Source organism: Phoca vitulina, unplaced genomic scaffold (assembly GCF_004348235.1).
Source record: "Phoca vitulina isolate PV1807 unplaced genomic scaffold, GSC_HSeal_1.0 scaffold11, whole genome shotgun sequence".
Taxonomy (NCBI): Eukaryota; Metazoa; Chordata; class Mammalia; order Carnivora; family Phocidae; genus Phoca; species Phoca vitulina.
Window position 1 is genome coordinate 6,493,077 of NW_022589714.1, and position 20,718 is coordinate 6,513,794.

The 20,718-nt window shown below is 39.7% G+C and overlaps 1 protein-coding gene across 1 annotated transcript in view; it reads left to right on the plus strand.

Annotated features, from left to right (window-relative positions):
* The first annotated feature begins 647 nt into the window (after positions 1 to 647).
* TBX18 (T-box transcription factor 18) overlaps positions 648 to 20,718 on the plus strand; it is a 30,078-nt gene continuing 10,007 nt past the window's right edge. The window contains exons 1-6 of the mRNA XM_032409339.1: positions 648 to 1,357; positions 2,502 to 2,706; positions 4,901 to 5,002; positions 8,294 to 8,465; positions 16,058 to 16,225; positions 19,680 to 19,744. Coding sequence (XP_032265230.1) covers positions 1,051 to 1,357; positions 2,502 to 2,706; positions 4,901 to 5,002; positions 8,294 to 8,465; positions 16,058 to 16,225; positions 19,680 to 19,744 — 1,019 coding nt within the window. The 5' untranslated portion in view covers positions 648 to 1,050. The remainder of the gene's footprint in view (positions 1,358 to 2,501; positions 2,707 to 4,900; positions 5,003 to 8,293; positions 8,466 to 16,057; positions 16,226 to 19,679; positions 19,745 to 20,718) is intronic.

Here is a 20,718-nt window from a genome sequence, read left to right on the forward strand (position 1 = left end):
TTACAGACTAGTAAATATGGGGGACTAAGCGATAATGTAAAATTTTGCTCTCCTAAATATAAAGGATTTAAATATACCTTGATTTCCCACACCCTCCCCAAGAAACAGCCACTAAGTAAAACATAAGCATAAATAAATAAGCAAGTCTAATGCCATTCGTGGCAGAGTGGGCGCTACTAAATGCAGGGATGTTTAAATGAGAATAGACGGGCCTGGTGGCTGTGAATTGTCCCCACTCAAAGATGTTCGGAGTTGTAACAATATTAAGTGATAAGGGAGTGGGACTGGAGTTTAAAGTTTCTTGGAAGATTCTTGATATTCTAACTTGGTGATATCTCGCTTTAAAGCCAGGAGCATCACCCTTTCCAGGTCTGGGTGAGGAAAACTAGAGACTGGGATGTGGCAGCCAGAGAGACTGACCGGGTTCAGCGCCCGGGGCTGGCACTTCCAAGCCAGACGGCGGCGCTTTTCTCTCTCTCTCTCTCTCTTTTTCTGAGACCTTGTAAGGAAGTGGGCGTGGACTGCGCGCAGTCGGCGCCACTTGATTGGCTGGACTTCCCGGTGATTGACAGGGCCCCAGACTCCACCCCCGCCGCTTTATTGACACTAATGAGCAAGTTCTTCCCACCGCTCTCCTGCCTGGAAGTGCTGACAGATCAAGGCAACAAATTTCAATTACAATCCCTAATTTGTGTCCGCAGAGTGTTTTTTACCCATGTTAGTCCTCTCTGGCGCATCAGTCGAAGCAGATCTTGGAGCAGCAGGAGGAGGTGGAGGGGGTGGGAACGAAGGAGTGCATCAGTGAGAGAGCGCGCGCGAGAGACCGAGGGAAGGAAACTTGGCGGGCGCGTCGCTGGTTCCTCGGATCCCAACACAAGCGAGAAAGAGGAAACGCCAAATTTGTTTTTGCCCGCGGCAGGGAAGGGGCCAGATCGGCCTGCGGGAGGCCCCGAGAGTTGTTCAAATTTTGGTGGGGGAGTAGAGCGAGTGTGTGCGTGTGCCCGCTTGAGTGTATGTGCGTGAGGGGCGGGCGGGCGCCAGGCGGCGGGGATGGCCGAGAAGCGGAGGGGCTCGCCGTGCAGCATGCTAAGCCTTAAGGCGCACGCCTTCTCCGTGGAGGCGCTGATAGGCGCCGAGAAGCAGCAACAGCTTCAGAAGAAGCGACGAAAGCTGGGCGCGGAAGAGGCAGCGGGGGCCGTAGATGACGGAGGCTGCAGCCGCGGCGGTGGCGCCGGTGAAAAGGGCTCCTCCGAGGGAGACGAAGGCGCTGCACTCCCGCCACCGGCTGGGGCGGCATCTGGACCCGGCCGGAGCTGCGCAGACCTGGAACGGAGCTGCGGCTCCCGTGGAGCCGCGGGTGAGTCGGCCCTTTCCCGCCCAACTTCCTGGCGCGTCCCTCCGGGTCCGCGGGGAACCTGAACTTCTGCGAGTTAAGGGCGTGCGCGCGCGCGGTGCCCCTCCGTGCCTGAGGCAATTCAGCCACCAGCGCTTTGGCCTTGGGTGTCGGGGCGCGAAGCTCGCAGCCGCCTTGGCCGCTCTCGCCGCTCAACTCAGGTCGCCCTCCAGATGGTTAAAATGCCGCTCCTAGCCCCGCTTCTCAGGCTGCCGCCGCCCACTTGGCGACCCGTGCCTTCGGCCGCAGCTCTTTGCGGCTCTCGGCGGTGCAGGTCTGTGCCTTCCGCATCTGCCTCCCTTGGGGTTTCAGCCAATGGGTGCTCTTTTTTCTTTCCTAACTTTTAAAAGCAAGGGGGTGGGGGGAGCGACGGCATAACCCCCCCGAAACCGGAACGAATGCCCTAAACAGTTTGGGCAAACCAGGAAGAGGGCGGCGTATTTGCAAACGTGGTTTCGCGAGGGGTAGCTGAGCCCTTCCCTTCCCCTCTGGATTCCCGCTGCCGAGGCCGTCGGCCACCGTGAGCTTGCTTTTCGCGATCTTCTCGTCGCTTCGCTGCTTGGCTAAAGGAGCTCAGGGCGGTCGGGGAGTTTGGCGGGAGCCGAGGCTGAAGAGCTTTCTTAGAGGATGCCTCCGCCTGGGCCCAAAGCGAGGGGCCTCAGACGCCTAATGCTAAAGGAGGCCCAGGCACTTCGGACCAGGGACACCGACGCCAGGCGGTTTTGCTGCGTGCGTTTCGGGTCGCGGGTGTGTCGGGGTCTGCAGTGGGGCTCTGGACTCGGGAACCTATCTCAGGCTCAGTTGGGCACGTATCCTAGACCCCCGCGGCGGCGCGAAACTTATTTGGGGCCTTGACCTGGCGGAGGCCGGGAGGGAGGGGTGGACGCGGCCCTCATGCCCCTGCGGGACTCGGTCCTTGGAGGTCTCGCTGGCACGTCGAGTCCCGTTGGCGGGCAGAGCGGGTGTTAGAAGAATCCGAAGGCACGAAAGTTCCCCCTTTTCTCCTGGTCCTTTTCGTCTCCCCAGCCGCCCTCCGGGGGTCAGTCTCCCCATCCGACTTCCTCTCTCAAGCCCTCACCGTTACCCCTCTTTGCCCTTTGCTGCCCAGGCGGCTGTGAGGACGGCTTCCTGCAGGGCGCTTCCCCGCTGGCGTCCCCGGGAGGATCCCCGAAGGGGTCCCCGGCGCCCTCCCTGGCACGGCCGGGAACCCCGCTGCCCTCGCCGCAGGCCCCGAGGGTGGATCTGCAGGGAGCAGAGCTGTGGAAGCGCTTTCACGAGATCGGCACGGAGATGATCATCACCAAGGCGGGCAGGTAAAGGGCGATCTGTCGCCAACGCCCGGGCCCTGGCCTCACCCTACCCCTTGATAGGTTAGGAAGGAGAAGGGCCTGCAGAGCTGTGGAGTCTCTGGTTAGCATTTTTGTGCAGACAAGACAAGGCCCGGGTTGTGGTTCACTTTTGAGACTGGCTTTGCCTGCCTATACCGGAGTGCAGTCGGTGAGGGACACAGCCCCGCCGCCCTCTTGGACGTTAGGGAAAAATCCCCGTCGCCGCCTATGCGGCTGCGGCAGCGGCAGCGGCTGCGGGTGATACTCTGTGTGCTGGGTAGTTAGACATTCGTGGTTATGTATACATCTGTCCAGGCATGTTTTTAGGCTCTAGTTATCGTTTCTGGAACTACTGAACAGATGACTTCCCTTAACCCCCTTTAAAAAAAAAAAAACACGCAGTTTACTCTTTAGAAAACTATGATTTGTTTTTTTTTTAGATTCCAGACTTCCAGGCTGGTTCTTTATCAAAAGATTTCCTAGCAATGTAAGAACGTGATGTCTTGTACTATTTTGATATTATACTAGAATGAAAAGTTACTGGAATCATCAGTAATACATGTATAATCCCTGCAAAAATAATTACCCGTTTTTAAAAAACCATTCTGTTTGTAGATCCAGTTACGTGGTTATATATATATATATATTTTTTTCTAAATGAAATCCAACACATTCATCTAAATTTGCTGAAGAATACTAAAAAAAAATTGTAAGAAGTTATATGTATTTTTTGAAAGTGTGTAATTTGCACATCCATTAGTTAGTAAAATAAATAGATTTGTTGGCCAGATACTGTTAATTTGAAGGAAGCACAGAAATATTTGCATTTTAAAGTTTTCAGTTCATTTAGTGCAATGAAATCTATGAATAATATCTTCCTTAAAAGGAACTTTAAAAAAGCACAGAAACTCTTTCAGGGAATACACATGGCAAAAACCTGGATAGCATAAAAGTATCCAAACTTATTAGAAATTACAAAAACATATTTTATTGAATCCATATGCTACCTTCTACATTTTCACAGAGCTTTTATTAATGATCCAAATTCAGTCTTCAACAACACAAAGCAACAGTTGTCTTATAAAGGATGTAGTTAAAGACCTTTACTCTTTATCTTACAGGTGCACTGAAATAACACTAAAACAGCCAGCATATTAAACTGTTCTCATGCCTAGTTAGGAATAATGGACTTTCTTTTCTCTGGAAGTGGTCTTTAATGGCATTATTGTTAAAGAAAAAGTTTTTGGTAAATAACAGTACTAAAATTTGTGTTATAAGGTTAAATTAGCAAAAATTAGATTAACTGGAAGGGTCCTAGACATAAATCATTAGATGAAAGTTAAAAAAAAAAAAAAAGAACTGCTCTATTTGTTTTTCATATACAATAATTTGCTGTTATATTCTTGCTACTGTGTCCTTTTTAAAAGATAGCCTAGTGTACTTCAGCATCTCCTTTGATATGCATGTCTGGGAAGCCTAAAGAAATGCAGATTTTCATTTGTTTTAATTAGTGAAGTTTTGAGTAAGTGTGGTTAAATAAGAAAGTATTTCCAGGGTATAGTGGGGGAAGGAATGATTTGGTAAATATACATTGTGTTTAGTTTCTGCTTTCAATAAAGAAGTTTTACTATACCTTTCAAATTTAGAGCAACTTTTGCACTTCACCTTTACCATGCTGCAGACAGGAAGTCCTGTCTCAATAAAGAACATATTGTTTGGTTATAGCATGGCACATTGGCTCCTTGTGGTTTTTTATAACCCTTTTAAAATTTCACATTATAATATATTTTATCACTTGTACAAATTCAAATTTTCTATTTCTACCTTCGGAACATTTTTGTCATTTGCATTATTGAAGTAAATATGCTCATTGATTTTTATTTAAAAAATAAACTGCTTTTTTTAGTGCTATTACTCCTTCAGTGTACAATTCTTTTCCTTTTAGCTGTACTGACATTTCAGTAAACAACAGTGCACGACAGGGTACAACAAATTACATTTAAAAGCCTCTTTTTTGCTACGTCCTGTATTCTGATTCTTTGAATTAACGTTATCAAAGTGAACGCTATAAATTTGTCCATATGAAAAACAGAGAGGTTTCTTCACTTATTCGTTCTCCATGCTTAATCACAAACAAAAACAAAACCCATACCCTGTTTCCTCCCCTCCATATGCATAGGCGCATGTTTCCAGCAATGAGAGTGAAGATCTCAGGACTAGATCCTCACCAGCAGTATTACATTGCCATGGATATTGTGCCAGTGGACAACAAAAGATACAGGTACGGTGATCAGATGGATACAGCAGGATAGGAATACGCTAGGATTTTACAGGCTCTGCCTGTTTCATCTGTGAGGACTGTGATGTTTGTTTCCAGAAGCCTGTAGAATTTCTAGATCTATAACCCAACTCCCCGACAGTTCCAGGAGGCCAGGTGGTGCCTTCTCTTGCAGTAAATGTGGAAACTTAATTTTTGTTTTGCTTTTAACGGATACAGAAATGTCCTTTAAATATTGAGAACTTTAAATAGGGGCTAGTTTAGGGTTGCTAAACTGTGTCTTTTAAATGATTCACTTTTCAATTAGAATTTGAGAGGAAATGTTAAGTTTGTAGGTATAGGTAGTATTCAACGAAATGTTTCATTTCCTTTGTGATTATTTTGAGCTTTACATAAATTCCCTTTTTCTTGTTGTGTTCAAAATCGTAACTGTTGGCAGGCTTATTCCCTTTAATTTTAGGAAATTATTGAATTTAGAAAAATAAAATCTCATAATTCATTAGGATATTAGGACATCTTTAAACTGGTAATGAATTTGTTAATTTACTGTTGTTTTTGGTTAGTAGTTAACACAGTAGATTAAAAAAATATTGTAAGATTTAGATTTTGAAAGAGGATGTATTTATTACCTGGATATCAAGTAAGGTTGGAAAAGATACACATTCTTCAGTTTCAAACCAACCTTTGCTCTTTTTCTTTGGCAAGTAAGCAAATCAGCAATTTTCAATGGACAATGCTTTCTACTTTCCTGAGGAGTTAAAAATGCTAACATTTGAAAAAGGAAATTTTGAGTAGAAGACCAGAAGATGCTTGCTTTAAATTTTGGTCTTGTTTCTATTTTTTTTTTTTTTTTTTTACTTTTTATGAACAACTAGAGCATTTAGTAAGTTTTTAAATGAAGTCAGATTTGGCTTTTATCGCTTTTTAAAACTTAGGGAAGTACTGTTTTGAAACAGGCTTACCAGTGTCAAAAGTATTCAGATTTAATTAGTACAGGCACGTAGGGAATACTAAAAAAATGGGTGATAAAGAAGACAGTTTTATTGTTTTGTTTTGTATTATGTTGCTTATTTTAATTAAATAACTCATTAGAGAGTTTGCTAAAATGATCTACTACCTGGTAGAAACTAGAAGGCACTGTTTATTCTTTAAATATACTTGGTTAAAAATCCATATTCTAATTTGGGTTTTGTGTTGAGAAAGATAGTGTAATTCTTAATGAGCTTAGAAATTATTCCTTTCTCTTCCAAATCTCTCTCTTGTTTCTCCAGATACCTTTCATGTATTTTGGATGGTTTATTTTACTTAGTTGATTCTTATTATTCTCACATGAAGCAAGAAAAATTTCAAGTATTGGTATTAAGATGTCAAATTTTAAAAGATCAAACTTAATCATAAATTTGTTTTTCACTTATAATGCTTCCCAAGAAATTTGGTTTTAGTAATTGTATTTAGAATGCTTCACAGAGAATATGTAACATGTAACATTTATTATCTTGGTGGGTGTGGATTTTTGAACTATTGGATATGCGTACTTTTTCCTAGGTTTTGATAGAGCATATTACTCTGTTTATTTTGGGAGTAACTATAGTGCAGTTTTTTTCTTGCATTTCTAAGATTTGCATTTTATTTTCTAACTTTTAGCAGTAGTAGAAAAAGCTTTTGGCTTATTCTCTGCTGTCAAAGAGTGGTTATTTGGTCAAATTCAAAGTGCTTGTGATTTATTGTGATGCACATTTAATATTCACAGAAGCCCATGCACTTAGGAACTTATTTACTGAAATTACGCTGTACCAATTCAGGGAGGTTTTTAAAAAATTATTCTTAATTTTGTGATTATGTATTTTTTCCCCAAGGAAAGGAACTAAAGAATAGAAGGCATATTGAGCTCAAAAGAGAATGAAATATGTGACATTAGTTGAAACAGAGGGCCTCACCAGAGATGTTATGAAAATGTTTCATGCTATTTTTAAAAGAAATTTGCATACTCCACAGGTAGAATTCTCTGAGACTATCCACAAATTATTGCTTTAAATTGTATGTCATATTTTAAAATACTAATGGAAGGAAAACACCTAAGTATATAATTTCATTTTATACCCTTTTCTAAGTGAATCATGTTATACTCGTTTCTAGTTTTTGAATTAGTGAATTTTAAATTAACAATTAATAAATGAAACCTGAATATAGGATTAAATATTATGATCTTATTTATTACCTGAAACATTGTTATTTAAATGTATCATTCTTATAGAGTCAGTATATTTGACATATATAAACAAACAGAAGAGGACATTTGGTTCCTTAATTAGAAAAATAATATTAATTAGATATACGCTCATTTTCAAAATTTGATGTATATTTTGATTAGTGGTATTTGCAAACTAAAGAATTTTCTTATAAAGTTTGGAAAAGAAAAATTTAGGAGACATTTTTTGATTATACAAAAATTTTAAGTTAAACTTAATACATTATCTGTAATTTTTAGTTTTATAGAATTAGAAAAATATTCTAAATGATCATAGCTAAAACTCTTTTTCGGGGCACCTGGGTGGCTCAGTCATTAGGCGGCTGCCTTGGGCTCAGTCATGATCCCAGAGTCCTGGGATCGAGTCCCACATCGGGCTCCCTGCTCAGCGGGAAGCCTGCTTCTCCCTCTCCTACTCCCCGTGCTTGTGTTCCTGCTCTCGCTGTCTCTGTCTCTGTCAAATAAATAAATAAAATCTTTAAAACAACAACAACAACAACAACAAAACTCTTTTTCTAAGAAAATAAAAGTTATGGAACTTTTGACAATTTCCCCTTGCCTTTCTACCATCTACGTAATCCGTCTCTACATTGCCTAAAATGGGAAGTGGTCTTAAAGGAAGTGGGACACTTTAAGTTATAACTCTCAAGTATTTTTGAGATTTACTTAAAGGTGAGCTTGACGACTTTAAGCTTGACAACAGTAGTTTCTTCATGTCAATTGAATATCCAGATGTAAAATGGAAAATATCAGAATACAGATGGAATGTCTAATGTGAATAAGTGTGATTCATAAGAATTAAGATACTTGAATTTAGGGGGGTGATAATGTGCATAAATCCTTAACACATCACTTACTCTGAGAGGTCAATAGGCCACTGCTGCCTCAGAGAGTTTTTGAAAAGTACCTGAAATCTTATATGTATTGGATGTAAAGAGTAAATTGTTGTTTTTTAGACTTAAAAGATATGCAGTTTGTCTGATTCGACGGACTTGGAAATTCCAAGAAAACGAGTCTGTATACTGAGCCTTGTCATTGCCTTCTAGGTATGTTTACCACAGCTCTAAATGGATGGTGGCGGGTAATGCTGACTCCCCTGTGCCCCCACGGGTGTACATCCATCCAGACTCGCCTGCCTCAGGAGAGACTTGGATGAGACAAGTGATCAGCTTTGACAAGCTGAAGCTCACCAACAATGAACTGGATGACCAAGGCCATGTGAGTAGATGGCTTCCCTAATGGGCCACCATGGGGTGGCGTAGCCACATCTACACTGTGTCTGACTGAAGGGCATGAATTTCTCTCCAAAGTTGATCAGCATGTGCCTAATCTGTGCAAAATCAAGGTTATATTTGCATCAGAGACTATGCCTGTTGCCTGAAGCGTATCCTATGAAATATTTAATAGGTTAAAACTAGATATTGCATTTGTATTGAAATGATAGAATCTCAGGCAGCCATTTTAGCCAAAACATTTGTTTGAAACACTATGAGGTGCTAATTATTATGCTCTGAATGTGAATACTAGGGAGTTGGGTTAACAGGGATAATGGTTTATTGTGTCCTGCCTATATTCAGCTCTTTTCCCAGTTGAAGCTTATTGCTTCTCAGTAATGGTCCAGGCTTACAGGAGTTGTGTATTCCATCTGCAAGTTCCCAGTTGTTTTGTAATGGCATCTAATGTGTCAAAATATGTTACAACAACAACTCCTTTTAGTCTTAAAACTGCTGAAACATGATGCGTAAGTCAAAGTCAGTCATCCCAATAATATAGTGATTTTTAACACCTTATTGTTACGCAGTATTGTTCCTAGGCAAGATTTCTACGTTATTATTTTAATAAATAAGTAACTCTGGATACATGCTGATTTCCATCATAAGCTAGCATTTCTATTAGGTTTTTGTTATTTGAGAAGGTTTTGATTGAGGCAGGATTGAAATGCCTTTTGAAGAGTACGTTTTACATGCCAACTAGTTCGTTTCTCAAAGGGTGACATAAAGAGAGTATATTTATGAGCAAATCTTTTTTTTTTAAGATTTTTTATTTATTTATTTGACAGAGAGAGAGAGACCACGAGAAAGGGAACACAAGCAGGGGGAGTAGGAGAGGGAGAAGCGGGCTTCCCGCTGAGCAGAGAGCCTGATGCGGAGCTCGAACCCAGGACCCTGGGATCATGACCTGAGCCAAAGGCAGACGCTTAATGACTGAGCCACCCAGGCACCCCTATGAGCAAATCTTTTAAAACAAAAATGCAAACTGTCATAAACTAGTAATACAGTTATGATGGGAAATGATTTGCAAGTTGCTAGGCAGTATTGTAAGCAATTGACCTTAATAAAAACATTCAAGTATAAATTTTATTGTGGTACAAATTCAGTATCTAGATTTTTAAGATATATCTATCTTACCTTGCTTTTGTTTGTTTGTTGCCTTTTATGATTTAAAACAAAATCAGATAAGTATCATAGTATATTTCATTTCTGAATCCAACTTCATGCCCTGTATTTTAGTGCATTACTTCATTTCTGTTCTTTTTATTCTTTATGTACACAGTCAAGTAGTAACAGTTATTTTTCACTTGACTTCAGGGAAGGAACACTAGTTTCTACTGTCTCATTGAGGGCACTGGCTGAAATTTTGCCAGCATGTTCATTGAGGGGTCTTTTGTTTTTGGAGTAGAAAATTTAAAAATAATGCCATTAAGCGTGACTTGTTTTCAAAAGCTTAAATATCCTCTACTTTTCTGAGTTCTACAGTTTGAGAACATATCTTTTAAAGAGATAACTGGGTCTAAAAAATATACACTATCACATATAAGGTACACTTCTTTAAATAATTTAAATCTGGGCGCCTGGGTGGCTCAGTCGGTTGAGCATCTGCCTTCGGCTCAGGTCATGATATCAGGGTTCTGTGATTGAGCCCGGCATCGGGCTCCCTGCTCAGCGGGGAGTCTGCTTCTCCCTCTCCCTCTGCTTATGCTCTCTCTCTGTCAAATAAATAAATAAAATCTTTAAAAAAATTAAATACATACAGAAATAAATAAATAATTTAAATCAATATGGTCACTTTCTAATTCTAATTCTTTCAGATGAAATTATTGGCTTTATATATAATACTCAATATATCTGTAGTATTTGTATAGATAGAGTAATTTGTTTCTATAATTTTAACTTTGTAATTTCACTAGACTTTATGTAAAACAGTATTTTCTAGAGGAACAGAACCAGTAGAATGTGTATAAATATATACATGGAGAGAGGTTTATTTAAGGAATTGGCTCACATAATTGTGGGGGCTAGTAGGTCCCAGATCTACAGAGCAGGCCAGCAGGCTGGGGACCCAGGGAAGAGTTGATGTTGCTTCTCAAGCATGAAGGTGGTCTCAAAGCAGAATTCCTTCTTCCTCAGGGGATCTCAGTCTGTTTTTCTTAAGGCCTTCAAGTGATTGGATGAAGCCCACCCACATTATGGAGAGTACTCTGCTTTATTCAGAGTCTACTGATTTAAATGTTAACCTCATCTAGGAACACCTAGGTGACTCAGTTGGTTGAGCGTCTGACTCTTGATTTTGGCTCAGGTCCTGATCTCAGGGTTGTGAGATTGAGCCCTGCACTGGGCTCTGCACTCAGTGCAGAATCTGCTTGAGGTTCTCTCCCTCCCCCCCTCCCCCCCCCCCCCCCCCCCCGCTTACAAGCTCACTCTCTCTATGTCTGTCTCTCTGAAATAAATGAATAAATAATATAAAAAATAAATGTTAACCTCATCTAAAAAATACCTTCATAGCAACACCCAGACTGATGTTTGCCCTAATACCTGGATAACATGGCCTAGCCAAGTTAACACATAAAATTAATGAGTGCACAGAATTTAGTTAAACACAAAAGAATACATTGCAAATTGAAATTCAGTTGTTTATGCCTAAATAATTATAATATTTCACTTTTAGGAAAAACATAACAGAAAACAGGCAAAACCTAGAGAAATGTGTCATCTATCAGTTAAATTTTTCTTTTAAGGTTGTGGCACAGGAGGTAATTAATGAGTGTGGAAACAAAGAGAAAGATATATACCTATCCATTTAGGAAGCAAGAAAATTGCTTTTGCACTTGGTAAAAATGTATGAATCAGTTGATACTAGAGAGAATGTAGGAGAAAAAATGCTCTTTTCCATTATTTATTTAAAAAATATATTTTTTAAGACTTTGTAAAATGTAGTGTAACATAAAAAGCCATCGTCTCTGCCTTCAGTGATCTAGCCTAGATGGGGAGAGTTGGCTCAGAGAAGTACAGACCCCACATTATTCCAGCCAGGAGAGATTGGGAAGGTTTCATGAGGAACGTGTCTACTGTATTTAGTTACTCAGTTTGATGACCTCAAATGAGGTTAGTTCGAGATTAGGAATTCTTTTCTTAGTCCATTGTTGCTGTGACTCAGCATCTAGGAAGACAGTAGTACCATTATGGTGGGACTTTCTAATTCAGTTTCATCATTTCCTGATACAGAGACCTCTCAGGGACTCACCCCTCTACCATCATGTGGTTGAGGTTCTCCTGCCCCCAAAATCTAAAGGAAGTGACACTAATTTCTAATTAATCAAGCTGTAGACTTAAATGAGAGGTGATTTTCTAATTTACTTTCTAACTTGCTTTCTTACTTTTTTTTGGCCTCTCAGTTCCAGTTTTACTCTGTGAAAAATATAAGCATTCAATGTAGTACCCTGAGAACTGCATGTATGACTTGGGACTTTTATTAAACACGGTGTGTTTAATATAGGAATCATATCCTCACAGGGCTGTGGCTGGACCTAGACCCTTATGAGACATGAAATTATATGCCATTGGGTTTTCCTCAATGTGACTTCATCTTTCCAAATACAGGGATTGTTTAGAGAGAAATATTGGTGAGAATCTAGAGTGGAATGTTCTACCACTCCACAACTAATCTTTGAATGTTGTAAAGACTTTATAATCTCTACTTACTCCTTCGGGAATCTTAGTCAGCTTTATGTTGGATTGTATACAATCTAAGACTGGTCCTTGGGCTACCAACGTGCAAATGGTTAGCATGCTTGGGTAAGATATTTCCTTCTCGTCCTCTGCATGTTTCCTTATTCATCTGGAATTTGTTATCTGGAGGGAAACATTTAGACGAGCATTTCCCTAAAAAATTAGAGGAGCGCCTGGGTGGCTCAGTCAGTTAAGTGACCAACTCTTCATTTTGGCTCAGGTCATGATCTCAGGGTTGTGAGATCAAGCCTCACCTTGGGGGGGGTCTACGCTCAGCAGGGAGTCTGCTTGGGATTCTGTCTCCCTCTCCATCCCGTTCTCTCTTTCTCTCAAATAAATAAATAAATCTTTAAAAAACTAGAAGACATTTAACAGGTAATGGTGCCTTTAAACCTTGGCAGGACTCATACCCACAGGGTTGGGGTGTTTTGGAAGGAAGGATGGCCAGTCTGCCACAGTCAGGGGACCTGTGGAGAATCTCTTTCTCAGCTGCTGAGGAGTCAGTGACATAGAGTCACCCTAGCTCTACGTTTGTCCTCACCCTCTTCCCATTTCTGCTTGAGATATCAGGTGGGGAGGCAAGGTGTTACAGGGGAGATTCCCAAGGTCTCCTTGATGGAAGGAACTTGCAACAGCTTGGAGATCCAACATGTTCATGTTCATAAGCATGTCAGTTTGGCTTTCTGAGGCTTGGTTTTCTCATGTGTTATGTTAGAACCAGAGAATTTTGAGCGAATCAGATGAGCTGATGAACTTGAAAGTACATGTGTATAAGGAGTGTTTCATAGACAGTGTGTGTGAAACAAACCCAAGGCCATCTTGCTATGGAGCTTGTGATCTGGTGTTACTGTCTTGACCCCTACCATTTATAGTGAGTCAGTACCAGGTGGCATCAGTAATGCAGGGAGCCAAGGATCTGCTCCTCCTTGGCCCTTTGCTTGACTTGTTCCAGCACGGGCATTTAGATCATCTAGAAAATTTCCAGAGTCAGCGGGTAATGTTTCCTTATTGAGGTGTTCTGTAAGGCACAGCTGGCTTGTCTGTCAACTTCAGGCACTGTAGGCCCTTCACATTAAACATAAATAATATCATGCTTCTTTTGACTCAAAACTAGTGTCTTTAGAGTGGAAAAAATGAGGATTAACCTGCACATGGGACAGCATTCTATGTTTATGAACGTTAGTCCATGTGACAATCTGTGTTACAAGGTAATGCCGAAAAGAAAAAAAAAATCCTCCTTTTAAACAGAACAGAGAGCATGGAACATGCAGATCAGATATAATTATTTGAGTTTAAGCTTTATCATTGTGTCTCCTTGCTTATAAGGCCAGTAGTTCTCCTGGTTCTACTTGTTTTATTAAATAAGCAAAATGTTATTGATCACTCATCATTATGAAGTTTGACAGATCATTAAAAAGCAAATAATGCCATTTTATACAGAAGAACTGAGGCTTATTTAGCATTCCCTGAAAACATCTGGGGATATACAAATTCCTAGAGATAATATTAAAAGCATGTTATTTTGCTGGAAAGATCCCCAGATTACTATTGGCAGTTCCCCTTTAATGTGCAGACATAGGCATACATCAGCTCTTTCTATACCCTACCCCAATATACCCCACCTTATGTCATTTTGGAAATTCTGTAAAGATAGGAAGAAATAAGTAAAATTTAAATATATAGCTATATGGAGGAATCTGCTTGAGAGAACAAAGACTTCCTAAAACAAGAACCTATATTCATTGGGTAGTAAGCGGAAACCCAAATCAGTTTTTGTTTCCTTCAATCCAAGTCAGTTTATTCCAGTTTTCTGAAATTAGCTATGTACTTATTTTTGTCTGTTTGATGTAAAGTAGCTTTCTCCACTTTCTCTTCTACCCTGGAATTTGCTGATCACTAGAATCATTAGAATAAATCTTACACCTATGTTTTTCGGACTTTTTACCTGACTCACATAACTAGATGTACATGTTACGTTGTGACCTGGTATAAACACACGCAAAGAAAACAGACAATGTTTTGCAAAATAGTACTTATCCTTACTATAAGGAGCACACTCTATGTTTCTACTTTATAATTTTATTTATTTAAAAAATTTCCGGTTGCAGCTGTTTAAATTGATTTTTGTGAGCCACTAATGGATTACTGAAGTTCTGTCCTTTTTTTAGACCTGGAAAGAGACTTTTCCAGAGGTTGCAGATTCATGTGTGTATCTGCAGGTGACTGTGAGGGCTATTGTATTCTCTTATCCTTTCCTTATATTTGTGCTATACCCTCCCCGCCCCCGCCCCATCAACCAGGTCTGGTGGGCAGTGTCATTAGATCTGCCATCCAGGATCTCTTCCACTGATAGAAAGAAAATTTTAGGGTAAAAAAACAAAACAAAACTGACCACCATGCTGGTTATTACTGCCAGAGGGGAAAGACATCCTCTGGTGGCTGCAAACATGCTCTCCAGGTATAGGGCTATTTGTTTTGGGGCTGACCAAATATTCTGAATTTGGCTTTGTTAAACTGCCCGTATCCTGAAAAACACGAGGCAGGTCAACCACTGTGTTTTTCCAAGACTTTGTTGAAGGATTTCTCCTCTAAACTCTCAACTCCCTAAACCTGAATTCAAATCGTGTAACTCAGGGAAGATACAGCTCTCTTAACTAAACTCATTAACCAATACCTGAACGTGGACTCCCAGCAGCAAATAGAAAAATTCATTGGGTAAGGCTATTTTTTTGTTACTCCATCTCCTATACCTTGAAAGCATAAAACATAAAGAAAAAGAAAAAGATTCATCCACAGTCCCATTATCCAGAGATGATAACTGTTCCTATCTTTCTGTGGGTCCTTTTTACTGTCTTCATGTCATTGTGATTAGTTTATAAACAGCTTGGATCATTTAAGGTTTAAAAAGAAGCATTTTATTTTGTGGTTAAAAATGTCCTAAACAGCACTTAGTAATGGCTGAATAACATCTATCCCATTGTATGGATTTTCATTTACTTAACCAATCTACTCATGTAAGTGGTTTATAGTTTATCCACTGTTATATAATGGGGCGCTGCCAATCTCTATACATAAAGCGATTTTTTTGGATTTGAAATATTTTCTTGGATAAATTCTCAGAAGTGGAATCATGAGGTAGAAAGTAGTTGAACCATATTATCAGATTTCCTTAGAAGAGCCTGAGTGCACCAGCTTTTCTATCCCCAGGTGCCTGGGTTTTGGAAGTTTCGCTCTGATGGAGACATGGACACTGGGTTCTCCAGGCAAGCCAGGGATGTTGTAAGCCACACACAAGGCAGACTCTTGGGTATCCTTAGAATTCCTTTTGCCCTTGAATAGACACGTTGCTGTCACCAATGGAGGAAAAGTGTTCTCTGAAGAAAACCTTGGTGTGCAAATACTTATTTTTAGGGGATGGGTGTGTGGAATTTAAATTATCATTTCAATCTCATTTTTAGTTTTGCTGGTTTGGACTCTTATGTTCCATCTGGCTCATTATAAATAAAATACTGATGGATTTATTCTTGTATTTTCAGAAACAGAAAATTAGATGTTAAATTCATGGTTGTACACCGTGTTCCACCAAAATAATGATTTTTTTCCTTTTGTATTTTTATGCATATTTTACAAATAACTTCTTAGCCCTCCCTTGCCAGTTTTGACATACTTTATTAAATTGGCACTTCTGCATCCTTGGACATTTTCATTTCCAACTGGGATTTATTTTACACATTAAATATTTAGTCATGGTGTTGAGATTGGGCAGAAGTTGTTGATATATTTGGCTTTCTTTCCTTGACACAGATTATTCTTCATTCTATGCACAAATACCAACCGCGGGTCCATGTCATCCGTAAAGACTGCGGGGATGATCTTTCTCCCATCAAGCCTGTTCCATCTGGGGAGGGAGTAAAGGCATTCTCCTTTCCAGAAACTGTCTTCACGACTGTCACTGCCTATCAGAACCAACAGGTATTGTTCTCAGAATTGCTATCTTTCTAGACTTTTTGTTTCAGGTGTCAATATAAAGCTAGCTATCCTTTTCACTGTATCTAAATGTTATGAAGTGTCATAAAGCATTTGCCATATAAGACATCCAGGATATGTGTGTGTGTGTGTGTGTGTGTGTGTGTGTGTGTATAAACAGTTTTTTTATCCATGATTCCCCAAGTAAGGCTACTTCTAGTGAGAATTTCTTTAGAAAAGAATGTGTCTCATGACTAACAGTGTAGGTTTGCTTTCCATTTTGAGATGTCGAATCATGATGTCATAATTAAAATAAAAAATCATGTGGGGGCTCCTGGGTTGTTTAGTTGGTTGAGTGTCTGACTCTTTTTTTTTTTTTTTAAGTTTTATTTATTTATTTGACAGAGAGAGCGCAAGTAGGCAGAGCAGTAGATAGAGGGAGAGGGAGAAGCAGGCTCCCCACAGAGCAGGGAGCCCGATGTGGGGCTGGATCCCGGGACCCTGGGATCATGACCTGAGCCGAAGGCAGATGCTTAACCAACTGAGCCACCCAGGTGCCCCTGAGTATCTGACTCTTGATTTTGGCTCAGGTCATGATCTCAGGGTCCTCAGATTGAGCCCTGAGTCAGGCTCTGCACTGCACGTGGAGCTTGCTTAAGATTCTCTCTCTCTCTCCCTCTCCCCCTCCCCTCCACTTACTCTATCTCTCTTTCTCTACCAAAAAAAAAAAAAAAAAGGCATGTGTATTGCCTAGGAAATAGACATGTAGAATATGAAACCTGGATTGTATCATAGAGCACGGGATTTGATAATTCACATTATTTTAAAACTATAATCCATGAATTATAGGAAATATTTCAGAAGCATTTATCTTATGTAGTCATTTGGCATATATACAAAAAGGGCTATTTCTTTTAAGATATGCTTTAATTGTGACAGAGGGTGATACATATGCTTATAGCCTGAGAGATCAGCAGTTGTGGGGCAATCTTTTCATAAAATTAGTAATAATTTCAAAAGTGAAATATTTCTTTTCAATATAGGTAAGCATATGTATTTCTTTAAGGCTGTGTCAAGTAGGTGGAAAATGGATTCAAGGTGATTATTTAGTCCATGCATTTATGGCCAGTTTTCATAAAAAAATAGTGATGTAGTTGAGGCTGATGTGGTCTGTGGTAGACTTTTTTTTTTTTTAATTTTAGTGGTCAGGAGAATTATTTTAGGTCTCCACTTCTCTTTACATTTATTTACATCTTAAATTTTAAGGCTTTAAAATCTCCTGGTTGTGGTTTTTGTTGTTAACACTTATGAGGAGATTTGGATCCTGTCCCCTGCATCTTCCTCCTGGGCTGGGAGGTGCATCTACTGTCATCCATGCGGAGCCGCCAGTCCCACAGCTGAAGCCATCCTGTCATCTCACTCACATTGTCACGCTTTTGTATAGAAGTTAACCTTTAGAAGGACTGGAGATAATTAGGAAAATATTCTTAAAATACGTTAGATGCAGAAAATGATTTCTTTTTTTTTTTTAGGAAAAGTATAACGCATGAGGAGAAAAGAGCAGAGACGTTTAGTACCTTTTAAGCAACCCCAGTTTATCTGTCTCTCTTTTTGTCTCAAACACCAACACATTAATAATGTCAAATGTGTATTTTTCTCCCAGCCTCTGTGATACAATAAACAAGATGCAGTGGGCTTTTGGTACATGTTGGTGACTAATAGCAATTGACAAACGTTGACAAATCGATAATAGGGTAAAAAAATTAGAAGAAGGGAAACTGATAATGACCAAATACAATGATGTTCATTTTTTAACTTCCTGGCTCCTATTTTAAGAACTCAGGGAAAATGGGTGGTTAACAGCATGGGGTTCTGAAGCCCAGGGTCCCAGCCTAGTTCTACAGGCAAGTAACCTTATGATCATAGGAAACTTAAGCCTCAGTTTAAAAGAAAACATAAGGTTGGGATAATAACTACATATAAGTTGCCGTGAGAATTAAATGAAATATGCGTATAAAATTCTTAGTACAGCATACATAGTATGCACTCAGTAATAAAAATAATGGCAATAGTAACATATCTCTATTCAGACAAGGCACCATTATATAAATCTCTACTCTTTTTTGAAATAGTATTTTAAATGAACATTTAAATTATTTAATGTTATTTAAATATTATTTAAATGAACAAAGAATTCAGCTATAATGAACTATAAAGAATTCCTTCAGGACAATATATAGGGGGATTGCACATGAGTTTTCAGAGATGCCTTTTCTTTGCCTTCATGTTATCCAACAGTGTTCATTTGTCCTTAGCTAAAATGGCACTGTCAGAAGTATGTTCATTAACTTTGTAGATTCCACTAAACCAAAGAGCATAGAAAACAAAGCATGATGTGCTTCTTAGAAAATAGGCTGTAACTCCCTTTGGGCAAGGAGGAGATCTATTAAGAAAGAGGTGAGATGTTATTAGTGTCAATTATAAGATGGTGTAGCTAAAAAAATTTTTTTTTTTTAAAGATTTTATTTATTTATTAGACAGAGAGAGAGACAGCGAGAGAGGGAACACAAGCAGGGGGAGTGGGAGAGGGACAAGCAGGCTTCCCGCTGAGCAGGGAGCCCGATGTGGGGCTCGATCCCAGGACCCTGGGATCACGACCTGAGCCAAAGGCAGTCGCTTAACCAACTGAGCCACCCAGGTGCCCCCCAAAATTTTTTTTAATGGAGATGATTAGACCATTTGTAAAAATCCTACTCCCAAATTTCTGTTAAAATTAAAACATTTATTTCTACTACATGAATAAGATTTAATCTCATTAGAGCCTTTCAGTAATGGTTAGCTCTGATTAGACATTCACTGTAGGGCTCTGACAAGGTCAGGACTCAACAGAAAACAGAGGAAAGAATAAAATTACCAGATGAGAGCCATAAAGATGATTCAAAGAGAGACAAAGAAAAATACAGAGGCAGAAAAGTTAAAGAAGCGGATAGTACCTAATTCTGAAGAAGAGAGGGATGCGTAGGAGCTTAATGGCATTCAAGTGTTGTAAGTAACTTGACTAAGTAGAAGGTGGATATTAGTTGTTACCCATTACCAAGAGGAACAGGATTAAGCCATGTCACAGAGTTAAAGGGAAGAGCTTTAGTTCTGAGGGATTGTCAAACAAAGGACTGGTTATCAACAGATGATTCAGAATTTCCTTCTCTAGTGATATTAAAAGCAAAAGATTCTATTTACAGAGTTTGAAAAGGGGTGGGGAATGTCTTTTTCATAGCAGATGAATATCTAGGTGATTTCTGAAATTTTCTTCTAGCTTTGCAGCTAAGGTAATAAAATACCTGAGAAATAGGGGAGAGGAACACAGTCAATTTTGTAATTACTTGTAGTTCTTCCACCATTTCTCTTTTTAATGACCTTACTTGACATTTAGAATATTTGATATGAATTTTGTACTCTGCAGATTACTCGCCTGAAGATAGATAGGAATCCATTTGCCAAAGGCTTCCGAGACTCTGGGCGTAACAGGTAAGACTTAGTGAAGAACATTCTGGCTCTGATAAATATATTTGGCTTTTTGTTGTGAATTTTCCATGACAAGGTAAACAGTTAAAGTTACTGACATGCTTTTGAAATAATTTTCTGATGAGGATTAAAATTTGTCGGTACCGCTGGGCCTTGGATGTAACTTATTTTTGGGTGTAGTGCTATGGCCTGCCCATTCCTAAGGGAAATTTTGAAGTGGGATGCTGGCTGAAAAATGCAAGTTCTCAAGGTGCACAGTGCATGCCACCTCTGAAAGGACCTTGAGGAAACCTGTCTTTCAGACTCAGGGGTTTCAGTATCTCAAGTCAATAGCCTACCCTTTAGGCCCCGGGGCTTCAATATTCCAAGTCAGTAGCCTCTCTGCATCTGCTGTTGTTTTATAATTTGCTTAGTGATATCACAACAATCTATTGATTCTGTCTTCAGAATATGATGGGGTTCCGTTCCCTCAGATTTCCAGCTAGAATATGAAACTACTCCCCATTGCCAAGAGAGCTGATGTTCTTTAGTTTCCAAATTTGTCTTGGCTGAGCTGACAGCTACACACTTGTTTATTTTTTCTGTGTCGTGTTTTATGGTGTTTGTACTAGGAGGGAGAGCAACAATAATGAATTCCACTCTGTTACTTTTATCAAAAAGCAGATCACCCTTGTGTGTGCCATGGGCTTTTGAATTTATTGATATGATTCTATTCCAATATAGTCTGGTGCAACATTTTCTAAAATAAGTACTGATAGTAATAAAGAGTAATAATAGACTAACAACATTCTCCAGACGCCTTTTCAGGGGAAGGCTTTGACTTAAATGTTTTTAAAGCTTTTAAGAAGAAATATTTGAGAAATTTTTATTACTTTACTCCAGAAATTATTCTAATACTTCTTGAAAACTTGGTATTCTTGAAAACTTGGTCTAGGCTGCGTCTACAGGAAGTCAAAATCCCCAATTGTTTTGTTTTA